Source organism: Setaria italica, chromosome IX (genome assembly GCF_000263155.2).
Source record: "Setaria italica strain Yugu1 chromosome IX, Setaria_italica_v2.0, whole genome shotgun sequence".
In the NCBI taxonomy this organism is placed as follows: domain Eukaryota; kingdom Viridiplantae; phylum Streptophyta; class Magnoliopsida; order Poales; family Poaceae; genus Setaria; species Setaria italica.
Window position 1 is genome coordinate 11,494,305 of NC_028458.1, and position 14,764 is coordinate 11,509,068.

The 14,764-nt window shown below is 49.4% G+C and overlaps 3 protein-coding genes across 3 annotated transcripts in view; 2 read left to right on the top strand and 1 right to left on the bottom strand.

Moving 5' to 3' along the window:
- Window positions 1-801: 801 nt before the first annotated feature.
- Window positions 802-1,437, bottom strand: LOC101758118. Its single transcript, XM_004986323.1, has one exon. It carries the CDS (start codon window positions 1,435-1,437, stop codon window positions 802-804), a length of 636 nt encoding a protein of 211 aa, XP_004986380.1.
- A 2,843-nt stretch (window positions 1,438-4,280) lies between these two features.
- On the top strand, window positions 4,281-5,371 carry LOC101758906 (zinc finger protein 1). Its single transcript, XM_004982381.2, has one exon. It carries the CDS (start codon window positions 4,465-4,467, stop codon window positions 5,155-5,157), a length of 693 nt encoding a protein of 230 aa, XP_004982438.1. The 5' UTR covers window positions 4,281-4,464; the 3' UTR covers window positions 5,158-5,371.
- A 9,112-nt stretch (window positions 5,372-14,483) lies between these two features.
- LOC101759304 (BTB/POZ domain-containing protein NPY4) overlaps window positions 14,484-14,764 on the top strand; it is a 5,983-nt gene continuing 5,702 nt past the window's right edge. The window contains exon 1 of the mRNA XM_004982382.3: window positions 14,484-14,724. The gene's annotated coding sequence lies outside the window, so the exon portion shown is untranslated. The remainder of the gene's footprint in view (window positions 14,725-14,764) is intronic.

The following is a 14,764-nucleotide window of genomic DNA, read 5'->3' on the forward strand; positions in this document are numbered from 1 at the left end:
TTCTATTCAATCATCCCTATGTGGCTATACACTTAGGTTTTTTTACATACTCGTTGAACTGACAGTTTTGGACATTCCCAACTGTGTAGGTGATGGAAGACGGCCTGAGGATCCAACTCTTGCACCTGGAAAATGAAGCCAAAAACAAAACATGAAGGCGATAGGCTTGTAGGTCGATTAGTGGAGGTAATTTTGGCCGCTGTTGACGTCGTAGTTCGTTTTGGGTTATGTATAGCTGCTCTCTGCTATCGCAGAACAAAAGCAATCGCAGTCATTAGTCGAGTTTAGATGATGTAGAGGGGCGCGTATCATACTGATAGAAGAGTAAGAAGGCTGATAAAAGGATCGGCCGATCAAGAAAATATCGAATTAGTTGTGCAGCTTTTTTGTCGTGACCACATATACATAGTCTGCTATATAAAAGTATAAAGAGCTCATAGTCATAGATGTTTGTGTTAGAAACAAAAAGATCCTCTCATGTCTGAATCTTTGAAGCGTATTTGCATGGCTGCTGCTGCTGCTGCCGCTGCCTGCTGCTGCAGCTGCTTGCTCTCGGCCGAGCAGCAGCAGCCAGCTGCAAAGCAGCCAGCCGAACAGAATAGCTGCAAAGCAGCTGCACCTGCTTGCGTGCTGCTGCTTGAAGCATCTGATTGTGGATTGTGATTCAGCTCCCAGTTCATTCCACCTTTGGGGCTTATTCGTAATGAATTAAAGCTTTTCGTATCTCTACTACTCTCCTATCCCAACAGGAACAGCGTAGCATATAGCATCCCTTCGTGCTGGTGGAGAGTGGAGAAGCTATCAGTATGAACGCTGCATCAGGTGCTGCCGCACGCCGGGTGGAGTATCCGGGTGGTCGTCGACCGCCGCCTTCCTCTTGCAGCCGGAGACGAGCCCCGGCGCCGCCGTGGTAGGCGCCTCGTTGCGAGGCGACCTGAACAGCTTGCACAGGACGAAATCCCCTCCTGCCCTACCGCCGCCGCCGCCTTGCTTGTCGAGCGCGAGCTCCACCATGCACCAGCCGTGCCTGGTGACCGCGGCCGCCCACGGCGCCGCCGCCGTCCTCGCGCCGTAGGAGGAGTAGGACAGCGCGCGCGACTGCCCGACGCGTCGGCCGTCCGGTCCCCTGACGGGCCTGGCGGCCACGCCGCCGGTCTCCGAGGACGAGGCCCAGCACCCCTGGCCCAGGGCGCCCGCCGCGGCGGCCCTGTGTCGGCAGCGGGCGGGGCAGAGGAAGTACCAGATCCCGCCGCCGGTGCCCGGCGCGGGCGCGTACCGCTCGGCGAGCCTCTCGGGGGCGACGGAGTAGACGTCGGCCAGGTGGATGATGCCGCCGCCGACGAAGCCGTGATGATGCCCGGCGACCGCCATCGGGCGCAGGACGAACGCGATCAGGTCGTGGTCGTTGGGGTGATCGGCCGCCGCCGCCGCCGCCATGGCCGTGTCGAGTGGGGGAGTGGATCGTTAGTTCTTGGCCTTGTACCGTTGTACGGCGTGGATGGAGCCATCGACATCGGCGCGGGTCGTCGCGCCTATTTATAGACGGGGAAGATGAGGGATCGCGTACGTCTCGGACTTGGGTTTGTCATCGGACTAACTGGGTTTTTGTGCATGGCCGCATGCACGGCGCACGCGGTCCAGGAGATACGCTACGCGAACCCGAATCGTATTCGATCGTCATGATTGCGCACGATCCCATACGTACAAAACTACTAGGCTAGAAAACATTTTTGCTGCACGTACCGCATCCGCCACCACAAATGTCGTTTGCACTGGTGAGCACCGCACAAATGTTTCTTTGCTTGCGGGCATCTTTTTAGATCAAAAGCATTCGCCTAGTTTTATTAGAAAGTAATGAGAATACAGATGATCGAGATACTAGGTTGCCAGCTTACAATTTGAGCACTCTCTCTACTTAGCTAATTCTACTAAACAAACTAACTCTATTAATTAATTCTTACAAAACTCTACTAACAAGCTTGAGCTAACTCTACTAAACAAACTAACTGTACTAATTGATTCTCACATTGCTAACAAGTTGGAGCTAACTCTACCGAAACAAACTAACACTACTAGCTGGGTAGTCACCCGCCAGCATAGATGCAGGCGCCTGGCGCACGTGGCTTCGCTCGTGCGACCAAGATCTCCACTTCCGCCAAAGGAGCTCCGGCGATGTTGGCAGCACACACTGGGGTCCCTCCCACGTTGCTAGCTGCTACCCCCACACGGCGGGGGCCGGCCGGGGGTCCGGTGGTGCTTGTTTCTTCTTTCTGGACGGGCGGAGGGGTTGGAACGTTGAATCGTTTGTCGTGCTGGTCCGGGGGCCTGCGTGTTAAATACCGGGATATATGGGCCTGACAGAATGCATGCGTCCAGATAAAAAAAATCCAGCCTAACAGGCCCAGAAAATCGCAACCGGACTACGCATTTCTAACACGCGGGCCTGTCAGGCCCATATAGTACACTCGTTCGCTCTGCACGTTGCCACCGCCCCGGCGCGCAGCAGGCGCCGCAGATGTGGCGTGAAAAGAGTGTTCTTTTTTTTCGAGGACGGCGTGAAAAAGAGTTGGGTTGTTGCGGTGTTGTGGTGCTTGGCGCACCGAACGCGAGTCGGCGGTGGATTCCACGGCGGGATTCGGTGGATGCATGTGCTTCCCCAGCTACCTAGAGCTAGGCTATTCTGCGTAACCCTGCACTGCGAACCCGGACGCGGCCGGGCTGTGTCGGTGACCGCGCTGGCCTGGCGACGACGACGACGGCCGAGATCTCGGCGCCAGCTAGGAACAAGATCGAGCAGATCGAGACGCGCATTGCATCTACTGTGGTGCGCTCCACGCAGCTGATCACCTTGCTTGCTTGTGCTAGTAACTACTAACGCGTTGGTCTCAGACTGCGGCTATCGCCGTTCTCCCAGTCCCATCCGGTGATCCGGCAGTTCCAATCGTTACGCCGCAGCCACCAACGCTGCACGCAACGCCTATCTGCTAGCAACCACGTAAACGTCGTTGATGCTGCAGGATCGTCGGTGAAGTTTAATTTTGTGCATAACCGCCGGTAGCCTGGGTCCAATCATATCAGTGGACTCAAAAAGCTTTATACTTTTTTTGAACGAACGGAACTCAAAAACAAAAGATTTACATTAATCCGTCAACCTGCTGGGTCTGTGGCTGTGGATGCAGGTAGAGACCACGCACTAGAAGAGTAGTGCTGGCCGACTACTAGGCAAAGAAAAGGCTAGGCTAGCACGGAGTGACGGCCGACCGTCGTGACGGTGTAGCTCTCGCGCCAGCCACAGCTGATGAAGAACAGCCGTGACGTGCCCTTGTCCTCTTCCCAGGAGGAACGAGCTGGTGGCCGGCCAGCCTGCAGTTTCTGGAAAGGTAAGCCGCCGGCCTCCTACTACACTCGCCGGGTCGTCGTCACACCTGTGTCCAAGACTCCAAGTCCAGCTCCCCGAGTGGAAAAGGTAAGCCGCTATAGCGCCGCCGAGTCGGCCGCGTTCCTTTGATTCCACGCGGCGACGCGCTGGACGCACAGCCCTGCCGCCCGGGGACAAATATGCCTTTGCTCGCTGCCGACCCCAACTACCACTACTCACACTCAAAATGCACCTGTTCTCGCAATCGCATATGCCCGCCCATTTGGCATGCACCATGCCACCATCCCGGCCATGCCAACGCCCTGGTCCACTCCACTGACGTGCTCCAGCTTGAATCTTCTTTTCTATCCACGGCGTGGACTCGAGAATCAGTCTGCATTCCACACGAAGCAAAACAAACATCCTTCAATTTTACTCACTATACTAGTCTTCGCTAGTGGCGGATACAGCCTGTGAGTTAAGAGGGGCTTCCTCTTCTTCCTCTTTTCCTTCCCTTCTTCTCTTCTTCTTCCTTAAAAAATTATGGATAAGCTTATGGAGCTCCATTACCCGAACAGCGGTAGAAGGCCTTGAGCTCCGCCCGTCCCACCACTAGATCCGCCCCTGATCTTCGCTGTCCATATTACATTACACCCTCTTGTTGACCGGACCTCCTCCAAACAGCGAGGGCCTTTAATTTGTCCACCGGGCTGTCACCACATGATATGGAAGTGTGTGTGTGAGCATCATAATCCATCTCCCTAGTTGACCAAACACTGCAAGTCTGCAAGCACTCTGTACTCCACACTTGCATCCATCCTTTGGAACCAATCAACCAACCACCAGTAGTGGATCAGTCCAGTCGCTGCTCACACCAGCAAACCACCAACTTCCCTGCTGCCACTCACCTCCCTCTCCCAGCTTCTTCTACTAGTATAAGACGAGTCAGCCACTCTGCCTCCTCTGTCAACTCACACACAAGCAACCCAAGCTCCTCCGCTTCCTCCACCTGCTACCCCACTACTCTGCTTCATTAATCCTGTGCCAACAAGGCAACAAGGCGTGCACGCGCGCGCCTCGTTGAGATCGATAGATCGTCTACAGGAATGGCAGCCACGGTGGAGGCGGCGGTTCTCGAGGCGGCGGCGGTGCCGTGGCCGCCGCGCCATCAGGAGGGAGACGACGAGGAGGAGCGTGCTGTCGTCTACGCGCAGGAGAGGTGCGCGAAGGGGAAGCGCTCCAGGCGGCGCCACCTCCGCCGCGCGCCCACCGAGGAGGAGCACCTCGCGCTCTGCCTCCTCATGCTGGCGCGCGGGCAGCGCGACGCCCGCGCTCCCCGCGTTCCCGCGCAGGAGCACAGGTGCTCCGTCTGCGGCAAGTCCTTCCCCTCCCACCAGGCCCTCGGCGGCCACATGTCCAGCCACCGCACCAGGCCGCCGGCGGCAGCACCACCGACCCCAGCCGCCGAGAAGCCGGCGCCAGCGGCCTCGCCCGCGGCGTCATCGTCCACGTCCGGCGCCGGCAGCAGCGGCAGCAGGGTGCACGAGTGCTCCATGTGCAGGAAGACGTTCCCGACGGGGCAGGCGCTGGGAGGCCACAAGCGCTGCCACTACGACGGCACCGCCGCCGGCGCCTCCACCACCAGCACCACAGGCTTCAGCCGCGGGTTCGATCTCAACATACCCGCCCTGCCGGAACTGATCCTCGGCGATCGGTGCATGCCGGCGGCCGCGGAAGAAGAGAAGGAGGTGCTCAGCCCCTTGGCCTTCAAGAAGCCGAGGCTAATGATCCTGGCGTAGCGTAGGTAGTTGGCTAGTTGGTTGCTGCAAGTCGATTTTCCTCCTGTTTGAGTTGCTGAATGCCGTCTTGCTTGGTGAGCAGTTGTACGCTTCTTGCACAGGAGTACCGGTCAACTATAGGTCTTTGATTGCTGTATATGCTCATGTATTTAATTCCGTACAAAGATTTTTTGTTTCATTGGTTGCTGTAAGCTTTTGTGTGTTTGGTAAAGAATTAGTGTGGCGTATCAGTGTTACTAATCCGTCTAGTTAAATCAGAAATGCTACTAACTCCACTCAACTTTATTTGATGTTTCGTACAGGAATGCATATTCGCTTGCATTTAGCTCACCTTTTCGAATGTCAGCTTTTGCTGACCGGAGGGATCCGATGAGTACATGTCAGGAAAATAGAAATTCTAGAACATCTTGATATGTAACGTCTCCTTTCTTATAGACCTCAGCATACATGTCAAAACCGTTGAAGCAGAAAGAGTGAAAGACAGAAAAGCTTGATGCCTCAATTCAATATTTTGGGCCATGGGCGACCTTTTTGGGCTGCCGCGCCGCTGAAGCCCACCCATGGACTTGGGCGGGCTTTTCTTGCCGTCTCCGACTCTATCCAATTGTGTTGGCCGGCCGCCAACCATATAATCCCTCGGATGGGTAATTCCGCTCGATCTAGGGTTTTGGTCCGGCGAGATGGAGGAGGGGATATGGCTACAGCTGCACGCGCGGAGTTGGAGGCGAAGGGTACGACGCGAGAGGAGGACGAGACGAGAAAGATGGAGACGAAGAAGAAGACAAAGAGGGTGAAGCTGTCGCAGGCGCAGATCGACGGCTTCATGGCGATGGGCGTCCCCTCCCCCGCTTCGACCCCGAGCTCTGGAACCCGGAGGACCCCGAGATGCTCGAGATCGGCCTGGAGCTCTTCGAGATCGCCGAGAGCTGCGTCGCGGCGCACCAGACCTGGCAGGACAAGAAGGCGAGCATCTGCGGGCAGTTCCTCGCCACGGGGGAAGACGAGGCGGACTGATTACATGTGTTGCAATCGGAGTCATTTTACGGTTTATTTTAATTCTAAATATTAAATAAAAACATGACATAAACAATAGAGCATGAAACTTTGTGTCTATAGCAACAAACATAAAACATGCAATGGAAATTATGAAACACAAGGACTGAATCGGAAAGTTCACAAGAAAGTACCCTGAGACGAGGCTATTTCTGGAGGAATCGAATGCGTCGTTACCTGACATTGGTAGTCGAGACTGTTTGATGTAGTCGATCAGATGTCGATATAGCATGAGACTGTTTGATGTGGTTCGCAGCGAGCAGTCGCACAGATGCGCTCTTCAAAAACTTAATCGCCCTTCTACTCCTCAGGTGCAGAGTCTCATGTAAGGGCGGAGGCCTGCTCTTCCGACGTGGTCTGTGCACACAGGGCACCGGAACGGGAATAGCAAAAACAGTGGAACAGTGGAGAGAGCTCGTTGGCTGGTGTATTGTGCACGGAAGACTAAGAAGGAGCGCCACTCTTATAGGCACCACAAACCTTTTGGGTGTCCAGATTTATTGCCGTTATTCGGCTACCATCAAATGGTGAGTTACTAGTAACCCCAGTCGTCAACGGGCAACCGTTGTTGTCAGCCTTTTAATCCACGTAAGTTACTGGTCACTAAGCATTGCGTCAGTTACTAGTCATCAACTCGTGATTAAAAACTGCAAAATTAGACCAAGCCTAAAAACTACAAAATTAGACCAAGCCTAGCCCACACGTCGTGGTGCGGCGAGCGAGCGTGCGTGGCATCCTACTATCCCTTTCTCAACTTCTCAACAAGTGCAAGCTCCTCGTTATAAGTTGGTTAGAGACCCGATTTTATTACGATTGTATACCACCGGGTGAATGGGTCTTGGGATTTAATCCCATTTAATCTAACAACAACATGTTCCACCACACGATCGACACTACGTACTATACTAGTGCTTGCTTTTATTATCGATCTTTTTGTAAGCTGACCGCATATATCCAGTTCAGGCTTTACGAGAGAGAGAAAAAAGCTAGAATGTATCGATGTATATTCGGATTTGCGTGGGTTGATCGGTAAGGAAAAGTTGGAGAGAACTCGTCGTGGTCGTGTGTGCTGTTGGGCTGAAGTGAAGGGATTGATTCTTTCGTTTGTTTCCTTTCTTTGTATGTATATGGGCTGAACTGGCATTATATATGGATCCACAAGCCATGTTTCCTTTCTTGTATATCCATACGCACGCACAGACATCTAGCCCGAGGATAAGAATTGGGCTTCTAGATATTTCTCTCCTTTGAAACGGTAGACGAACGAACGTAACTCACTTGAGTTTAACACAAATAGGTATAGACAGTATACAAAAGAAAAGAAAAATATACTTTGCTACTTCCTTTCAAAAAGAAATGCTACTTGTGGATCAATTCTTTAGAAGCCTCGCTCTTGTATGGACAATAGTATATGTAGTAAAATCTAGACACAAGTATATATGTCTCCTGAAGAATTCAATGCAACAAATTGTTAAAAGAAAATACATTTTTTTTTGGTAGCTAAACACGGCAAGGGTCAGAAAGTCACCCCCGCTTGTAAGGGACGGCCCTCCTCTCTGCTAGCCAGCAGCCACGTTCGGCGAGGCGCCATTTCCGGCCAGCTCCCCCGCCGCAGGGGGACAAGGCGCCCTTAGTTTAAACCCCGGCGCCACATGATGTCAACCGACCTGAATTTTAAAGAAACCCAGGAAGCGATCGAACCACAAGTCAAGTTAATTACATAATTATTCGATGCAGCACACTGCTTATGCATGGGATTCCATTGTTCTCTCTTCAGATTGATGATACCAAGTTCAATGTGTTTATTTCTTTATTTCTTTTTGGTTCCTCGAGAAATCGTTATTTAGTTTATTGAGGTTAGTCAGTGGCATCCTATGTGGCATCATCCCATGCTAGTGCGTGCATGCATGTGAATGCATCTATCTCTTTTTCTCCTCCTCCTTTGGATGCTCATGCTTCTTGATTAGTTGAATTAATTAATTGTTTTTTAGATGTCCTTTGTTTAAATTCTTTTGACGTTAGTATATAGAAAAGCTAAAGCTTTAGTATTGTACTGAGTGGGTAGGGATACGGTTCGTTGGGCACGGCCTAACTGTAACTGTCTCGGGAAATAAAATGTCAACTGGTATTCTTTTTTAATTTGCTCTTCTTGAGTTCTTGTAGTAGTAGTAAATTTGAAGTTAGGACCGCGCGCGGCGTCGAATTGGGATAGCCGTGACAAGAAGATCGGCCTCTGCAGGCCAGATGCGGGGTGGGATAGGACACTATAGACTGTATTATGGATTCACAGGTGGAGCCGTGTAGGTCATGAGGTCCATGTGTGATGTGAGTGAATGTGATCGAGATGTTTATTGGAGCATGTTCGTCGTGGATAACTTTGAGACGAAAATACCTGCTGAGGATGACTAGCTAGTTGCAAGCATATGTTTAATACTTCTTTTGTTTCGAATTGTAGGTCGTTTTGGCTTTTCTACATACATGATTATTGCTATACATCTAGATATAAATTATGTGCAAAATTTATGTATTTAGGAAAAACAAAACGACCTACAATTTGGAACGGAGGGAAGGGGTACGTGAATTCTATCGAACTCCACATAAAGATACCCCATAATCTTGGTGTGTGAAATTCGTATATATGCTAAAAATAGATTGTGTTATTTTCATTTAATGCGGTGTTTCTAGTGTCATTTGATATTTCTAATAATTTTCCTCGTTAGAGTTAGTGCCCCATATATTGAACTGCGGCTGTATATCCCGTTTGCCAGGGTTTACGCTGGTTCCGGATTCTTTAAAAAGATGCACTGTAGCAGTAGTCGATCAAAAGCAATGTAGAAAGAGCTGGACCCCTAAAATGAACCAAGAGCCGATAAAGTCAGTGTTTTTCCCTTCATCAAGTCGTTGCTACTTGCTACTGTAGAAGAAGCCGAAACTTGGAGGACCTGTGCTGAATGTGCCCACAGTACAGACGGACGTCGGGACATGGACATGGAGAGACGAGATTGTACTACAAACGTTGTTGTCATCAATAAATTGGGATAGCTCCTCCTCCAAACAGAAATGGGCCGTCCAAGTTAATTATTGGACCGGCAAAAGAAACCAGCCTGGCCAACCAGTACGCAAAGTTAGATGGTACTCTGCCGTCAAGCCGCTATATGCGATTCACACACTGTGACACTGCACTGCAGCACGCACGGACGATACATGCATCGGACCTACCAAACCACAGTAAGTAAGGCTAATCGCGTTCAAAATCCGGTGTGCTTGCATTATTTCAAAAGATAACTACTTTCCGTGTGTCTACGTTGATCATTTGAGATTTTACGAGGTCATCCACGCTACTGGAAAACGCCGCATTAATCCCGGTAGGATACAGCCATAGATCCTAAAATCCAATCGGAACTAAAGTTTTGAGATAAAAAAGGGGTCTTTTGATCCCGGATCATTCACCCGAGACTAAAGATCCTCTTTAGTCGTGTTTGGTATTACAAACCGGGATTAAAAGTTAAAAAAATAAAAAAAATGGGCCACTAGCCGTCGCCACCCCGCCTCGGCTCCGCCCGCACCCGCGCCCATCGCCACTCGGGGGCGCCAGCTCGCGGGGCCACTTCTGGCTGGCTGGCGCCGCTCCCCTGCGCACCGCCACCCGCCCTCGCCTCGCTACTGCTCCTCACTGCCAAGACGCGAGCAGAGGGGGAAGGGGAGGGGCAGCAGAGGTGGAGGAAGTGGGAGAGGAAGAGAGGGAAGGGAGGGGGCGCCAATGGAGGAGATCTGCGTGAGAGAGGAGGAGATGAAGGAGAGGAGGCGCCGGTGGAGGAGATCTACGCGAGGATAAGGAAAAGGAGAGAGAGGGGATCTGCGCCGGTGTGAGGAGAAGATATTAATGTGGAGAGAGAGGGGGGCCACGTGGGAAGGACGTTTTGTCCCGGTTGGTGGCACCAACCGGGACAAAAGATTTACTCTTGGTTGGAATTACCAACCGGGACAAAAGCCGCCTTTTGTCCCGTTGGAATTTCCAACCGGTTCCAACCGGGATAGGGGGGCGTTGGTGCTAGATTTTTTAGCCGTTACAATCAAAACTAAAGGGGGATTTTAGTTCCGGTTGATCTTTACAACCGGGACAAACTCTCCCCGGCGGTGGCCTTCGGTGCCTCATTTTTAATCTGGGACTAAAGACACTTTAATCCCGGGTCTAACGTTAACCGGAACAAAAGCACCTAGAAGGTCAGTTATCCGACAGTGACACGTCCTTTCCAACTATACTGGTAGTCATTTGATTAAGGAAGATGAACAAATACCCTGTTTCTTCGTTATTAAAGCATGTTACTACAAAGCGATGTCGACCGATGCTGTCCCTTGTTTACCTCCAATTAATATAAGAGACAAATTAACTGACGACGACGTGTTCTTTAGTACTAGTGACTAATAAATAAACAAATTAATTTAGTAATACTTGAACACGCCTAGCTTGTATTATCCGAGGTAGTTAGGCTTAGGTTTACGTTAAACCTATTAACAGCCATCAGCACTCGAAGAAAAGTGGGAACTAATGATTAATATAAGGTTACCACGCACACGGAGGTCTCAAATTAAAGATTCGATGCCACTAACTGAATGCCAAATGAAGCCATGCAGGGTGGATTGCTTCGCGCAGCTGCTGCCTACCCATTCCAAGCAGACAGGAAGAGTGATCCAAATCACACTTTTGACTTTGGCCACTCCATGCCAACCCGGCTACTGGTTAGCATGCCAACCTTTATACATCTATCCCTCTCTGATAACTGTTGCACTGAAACGTACGTACGAACTGTATATTCATCAGTGAATACATCCATTCAACATGAACATGGATGAGTTGCTCACAAAAAGAACATGCACAAAAGTTCTCCTGTTGATACCCCATCCAAGCACATACACATGCAAGATCCCTGTACGAATGGGATGTTTCGTTTTAAATTCCTGTAAAAGTAATGCTTAGTAGACCAAATTTACACAAGTTTGCGTGTTCATAAAATTTGTGGAAATGTAGCCAATGCAAGGGTATAGTTTGAAGTAACGTGAGATCCATATTCTGCATACACGCTAGTACGTTTTGGAACGGAGGGACTATAACAGTAGTACCGCTAAGCTAGTAAATTGACTACCATATTTTAACACCAACAGCCAGCGCAAAACAGCACTTGCAATGACTTTTACCCATAAAAGGTAACCACAGGGTCACGTCACGCCAGTTACCTGGGGTCTCTGGTCACTCTCGTATCTGATAGACCTTCCACTAGGTTATGTTGCTTCTCCGGCCACTTGTCCTGTTCACCGGCCACTTGTGTTGTCCAACGGCCAAAGGCTTCACGAAGTATGCAGCAAGTAGCTGAAAGCACACGAGCCGAGAGTGGTAATAGCCAAAAAAAGATCAGACACAGAACGAAAGGCTTCACGAAGGCGTGTACACCGCAGAAATCTTGGTGCGGCGCTGGGCCTCAGACGTCGCAGTCATCCGTGCCTTCCATGCCACTGGGAGGTTGAGGTGATCGAGATACGTTGTCTGCCACAGATATATCTCGCGGACATGACAATTGTATTCAGCCCACTAAGCTTATTCTTTTTCTTGCCAACGCCGGCCGTCGATCGATCGCTCGGCCAGCAGTGGGTTTGGATTTCAGCCAAACAACCCCCGAGATATACCATCAACCGTTTGGTCGAGGAGACAACAGACCCTGTACATATCTACGAACCATACGTTCATAATAATAATACTGTAAAGATTTTTAAAAAAATATCTCATTTGAGGAACAAGGGCTCCTTTAGTCGAGCTCCAAACGACTCCAGCTTCACATGCCATGTTACTATTCATCTACTATTCAATAAAGTCTCTTTTCTCTCTCATCTCCCTCTCCCTTACAAAATCACAAGGAGCCGGCTACAATACTGAAGCCGGAGCACCCCGAAAATGGAGCTCTAAGATAGTTTATCGTCTTCATATTTCTTTTTTGCTTTTTGGTTTGTAAGATGGAATGAGATTATTATTCATTACCACCTCGCCCCTCCTAAGCTAATAAGCTAATAGTATAAGCATATAAGGAATGTAAATTTTTTTATCTCACTAAAATTCGTAAAATGGACTCATGATGCACCACACCTCATCTTAAAGCAAACACACTATGAATATCTTCAGAAAGCTATAAAAAAAATAAAATATATGAAAAAAAGATTTCAAAACAGTACTTATATCTAGGCACCATAAAAAATCCTCTCCGGAGCGAGAAAAAAAAAAGCAAGAGCTCAAATAGTGTACTAGAGACAAATTTTGACCAGCAGCAGGGTCAATTGTCAAGGGAACCTGTGTCCCCCGCTGGCAGCGACAGGGAGGATTGTGTCTGCCCACCGAAGGCTACGTGCACTGTCATGTCACCATTCACGGGAGAGAAAATCCAGGCAGGAAAAAAAAAATCCAGGTTTTAGCATACGAGGATAAACTGCAGTTAACTTTTTGTGGACTGCATGTACTGCGCCGACGTACACGCGAGATGGGATTGGGAAAACGTCAAGACGACTCCCATCGGTCGATGGGCAACATGTGCACACCATCCGCGGCAGTGTGCCTTTCGTCGAAAGCAACTGGTTGAAACGATCAGCGTGCATGAATGATGGGGATTACCTGGTGAACTGATTGGTTATGGATGCGTGGAATTAGGGTGGGTGATGATCAAGTTGGGTGTTACTACTAGTTCATGAACTAAAGGAAGGACACGTACGGAACCAATGCGAGCCACTAGATGGGTGTGTAGACAAAATTTATTGAAAAGAAAGACAACACGAACCCAAGTGATCCCTATGGTGGAGCTTGTTCGTCTGGATTTAAGTCATGTATTCAATATTAAAGCTTCAGAGTTATTCTTTATCTTAGGCACACGTAAGTGAGTTATAAGTGTCCTATGGCTCTAAGCACGTGCCGGTGCTAAGTGAGACTAGGCTTCAATCTTGTTAGACCTGTGGTGGGGTGTGGTTTGTGTGCTTGTGCGTGCGTAGATGGCATTTCCGACCTTTTTTTCTTTAACATTTGTGTAATAAGAAGAGCTCCACCGAAATTTGTATCGAACCTTGGAGTGTCCGCTCAAAAGTGTGTTCAGTTTCTTCGATAGGAAAAGGGGAAAAATAAATATCAAACATAAATATTGTATTTGGCCAAACTTTACTCAAATTAAGTGTTCTCTAATACAAATCAGCAAAATCAATACGTGCTAATTTAAGAAAACGCAAATGGAGTTGGCATCATTTTTTTTTTGTAAATGGCAATACAATATGTAAACCTGGCCACATCATATATTGCTGGAAAATTTGCTTTTCTGTGATTATTGGCTAACAATTTGCTAGTTGGGACAGTTCACAAGAACCACACTACTGTTGCACTGAAAATCACACATAGAGCATGTTTGGATCCACCCAACTAAAGTTTAGAAACTTTCTTTTAGCTAGCTAAAGTTTAGTTAGGGATGTTTGGATCCTCTAGCTAAATAATAGTTTAAAAGGTATTTATCTAGCATATTCCTCTCTCCTCTCCCACTTTAAATATTTTTTCTGAGGAAGGTGGAGGAGCAGTTTGATCTTTTATCACTTTAGCTGAATTTAGACGTTTAGCTGGGTTCAACCAGCTATGGACCATAGGAGCATAGGACGATGGACGGTTTTGTTGCATGCAATTGATTGCCTTTGCGACAGCCTAATGAATTGTGGCCATTTCTCATGCAGATATTTCATTTCATCCTGGTCCAGCAGGGCTCCATGGGACTGACCCCAAGTCTAACCACTGCACACTTCATCAAAGAGTTAAAGTCTAGCCACTGTTCAGCCAACACTGATAAAATTCCAAAGGAGCATTAGTACTACTGTGCAACAAATCAATTATATTCACCCTCTCAGGTCTCATCTGAAGTACTTTCTTTTTTTTGGAGAGAAAAGGAAGCTGAATATATACCAAAAGTGTACCTACTTTCTTCTCCTATACAAAACTAAATCCTCCAGCAAGAAAAACCATGGCCAAGAACTTAATTAAGCATGGGAAAGCGAGATAAAAAGCAGAAACATATGATTATAAAATAAATTCAGCTACATGATCTAGGGAGAAAAAGGAGGGGCCAGCGAGAGCAAGAAGGATGGCCATGAAACATTTTGGAGGAGGGGCAAAGCTGTCCATTCACAAGCCCACCCCCATGTCCCCATGGCCATGCATCGCCACCCCACCCCACCACAACCCCCACCGCACCAGCTTTTAAAGATAAACCAAATCCATGGCCCCTCCTGCGTCGCCGCAGCAGAGAAGCTGCAACTTGCTCTAGAAGGAAGGCACGGCTGATGAGCAACGGCCAAAAGAGAAAGCGCGATTTGATCGCTTCCGCCTCCGCTACCCGCGCTGCCCTTATCGGCGCCTGCTTGCCGCCGCGCCGCGCCCCGGCTACCGCGAGCTTCGCCTGGAGCAGCTAGCTCGTGTAGGGCGGCGGCACTGCCCGGAGGAGGGAGGTGAGCTGCTCCTGCTGATTTGCAACCCCCCCCCCCCCCA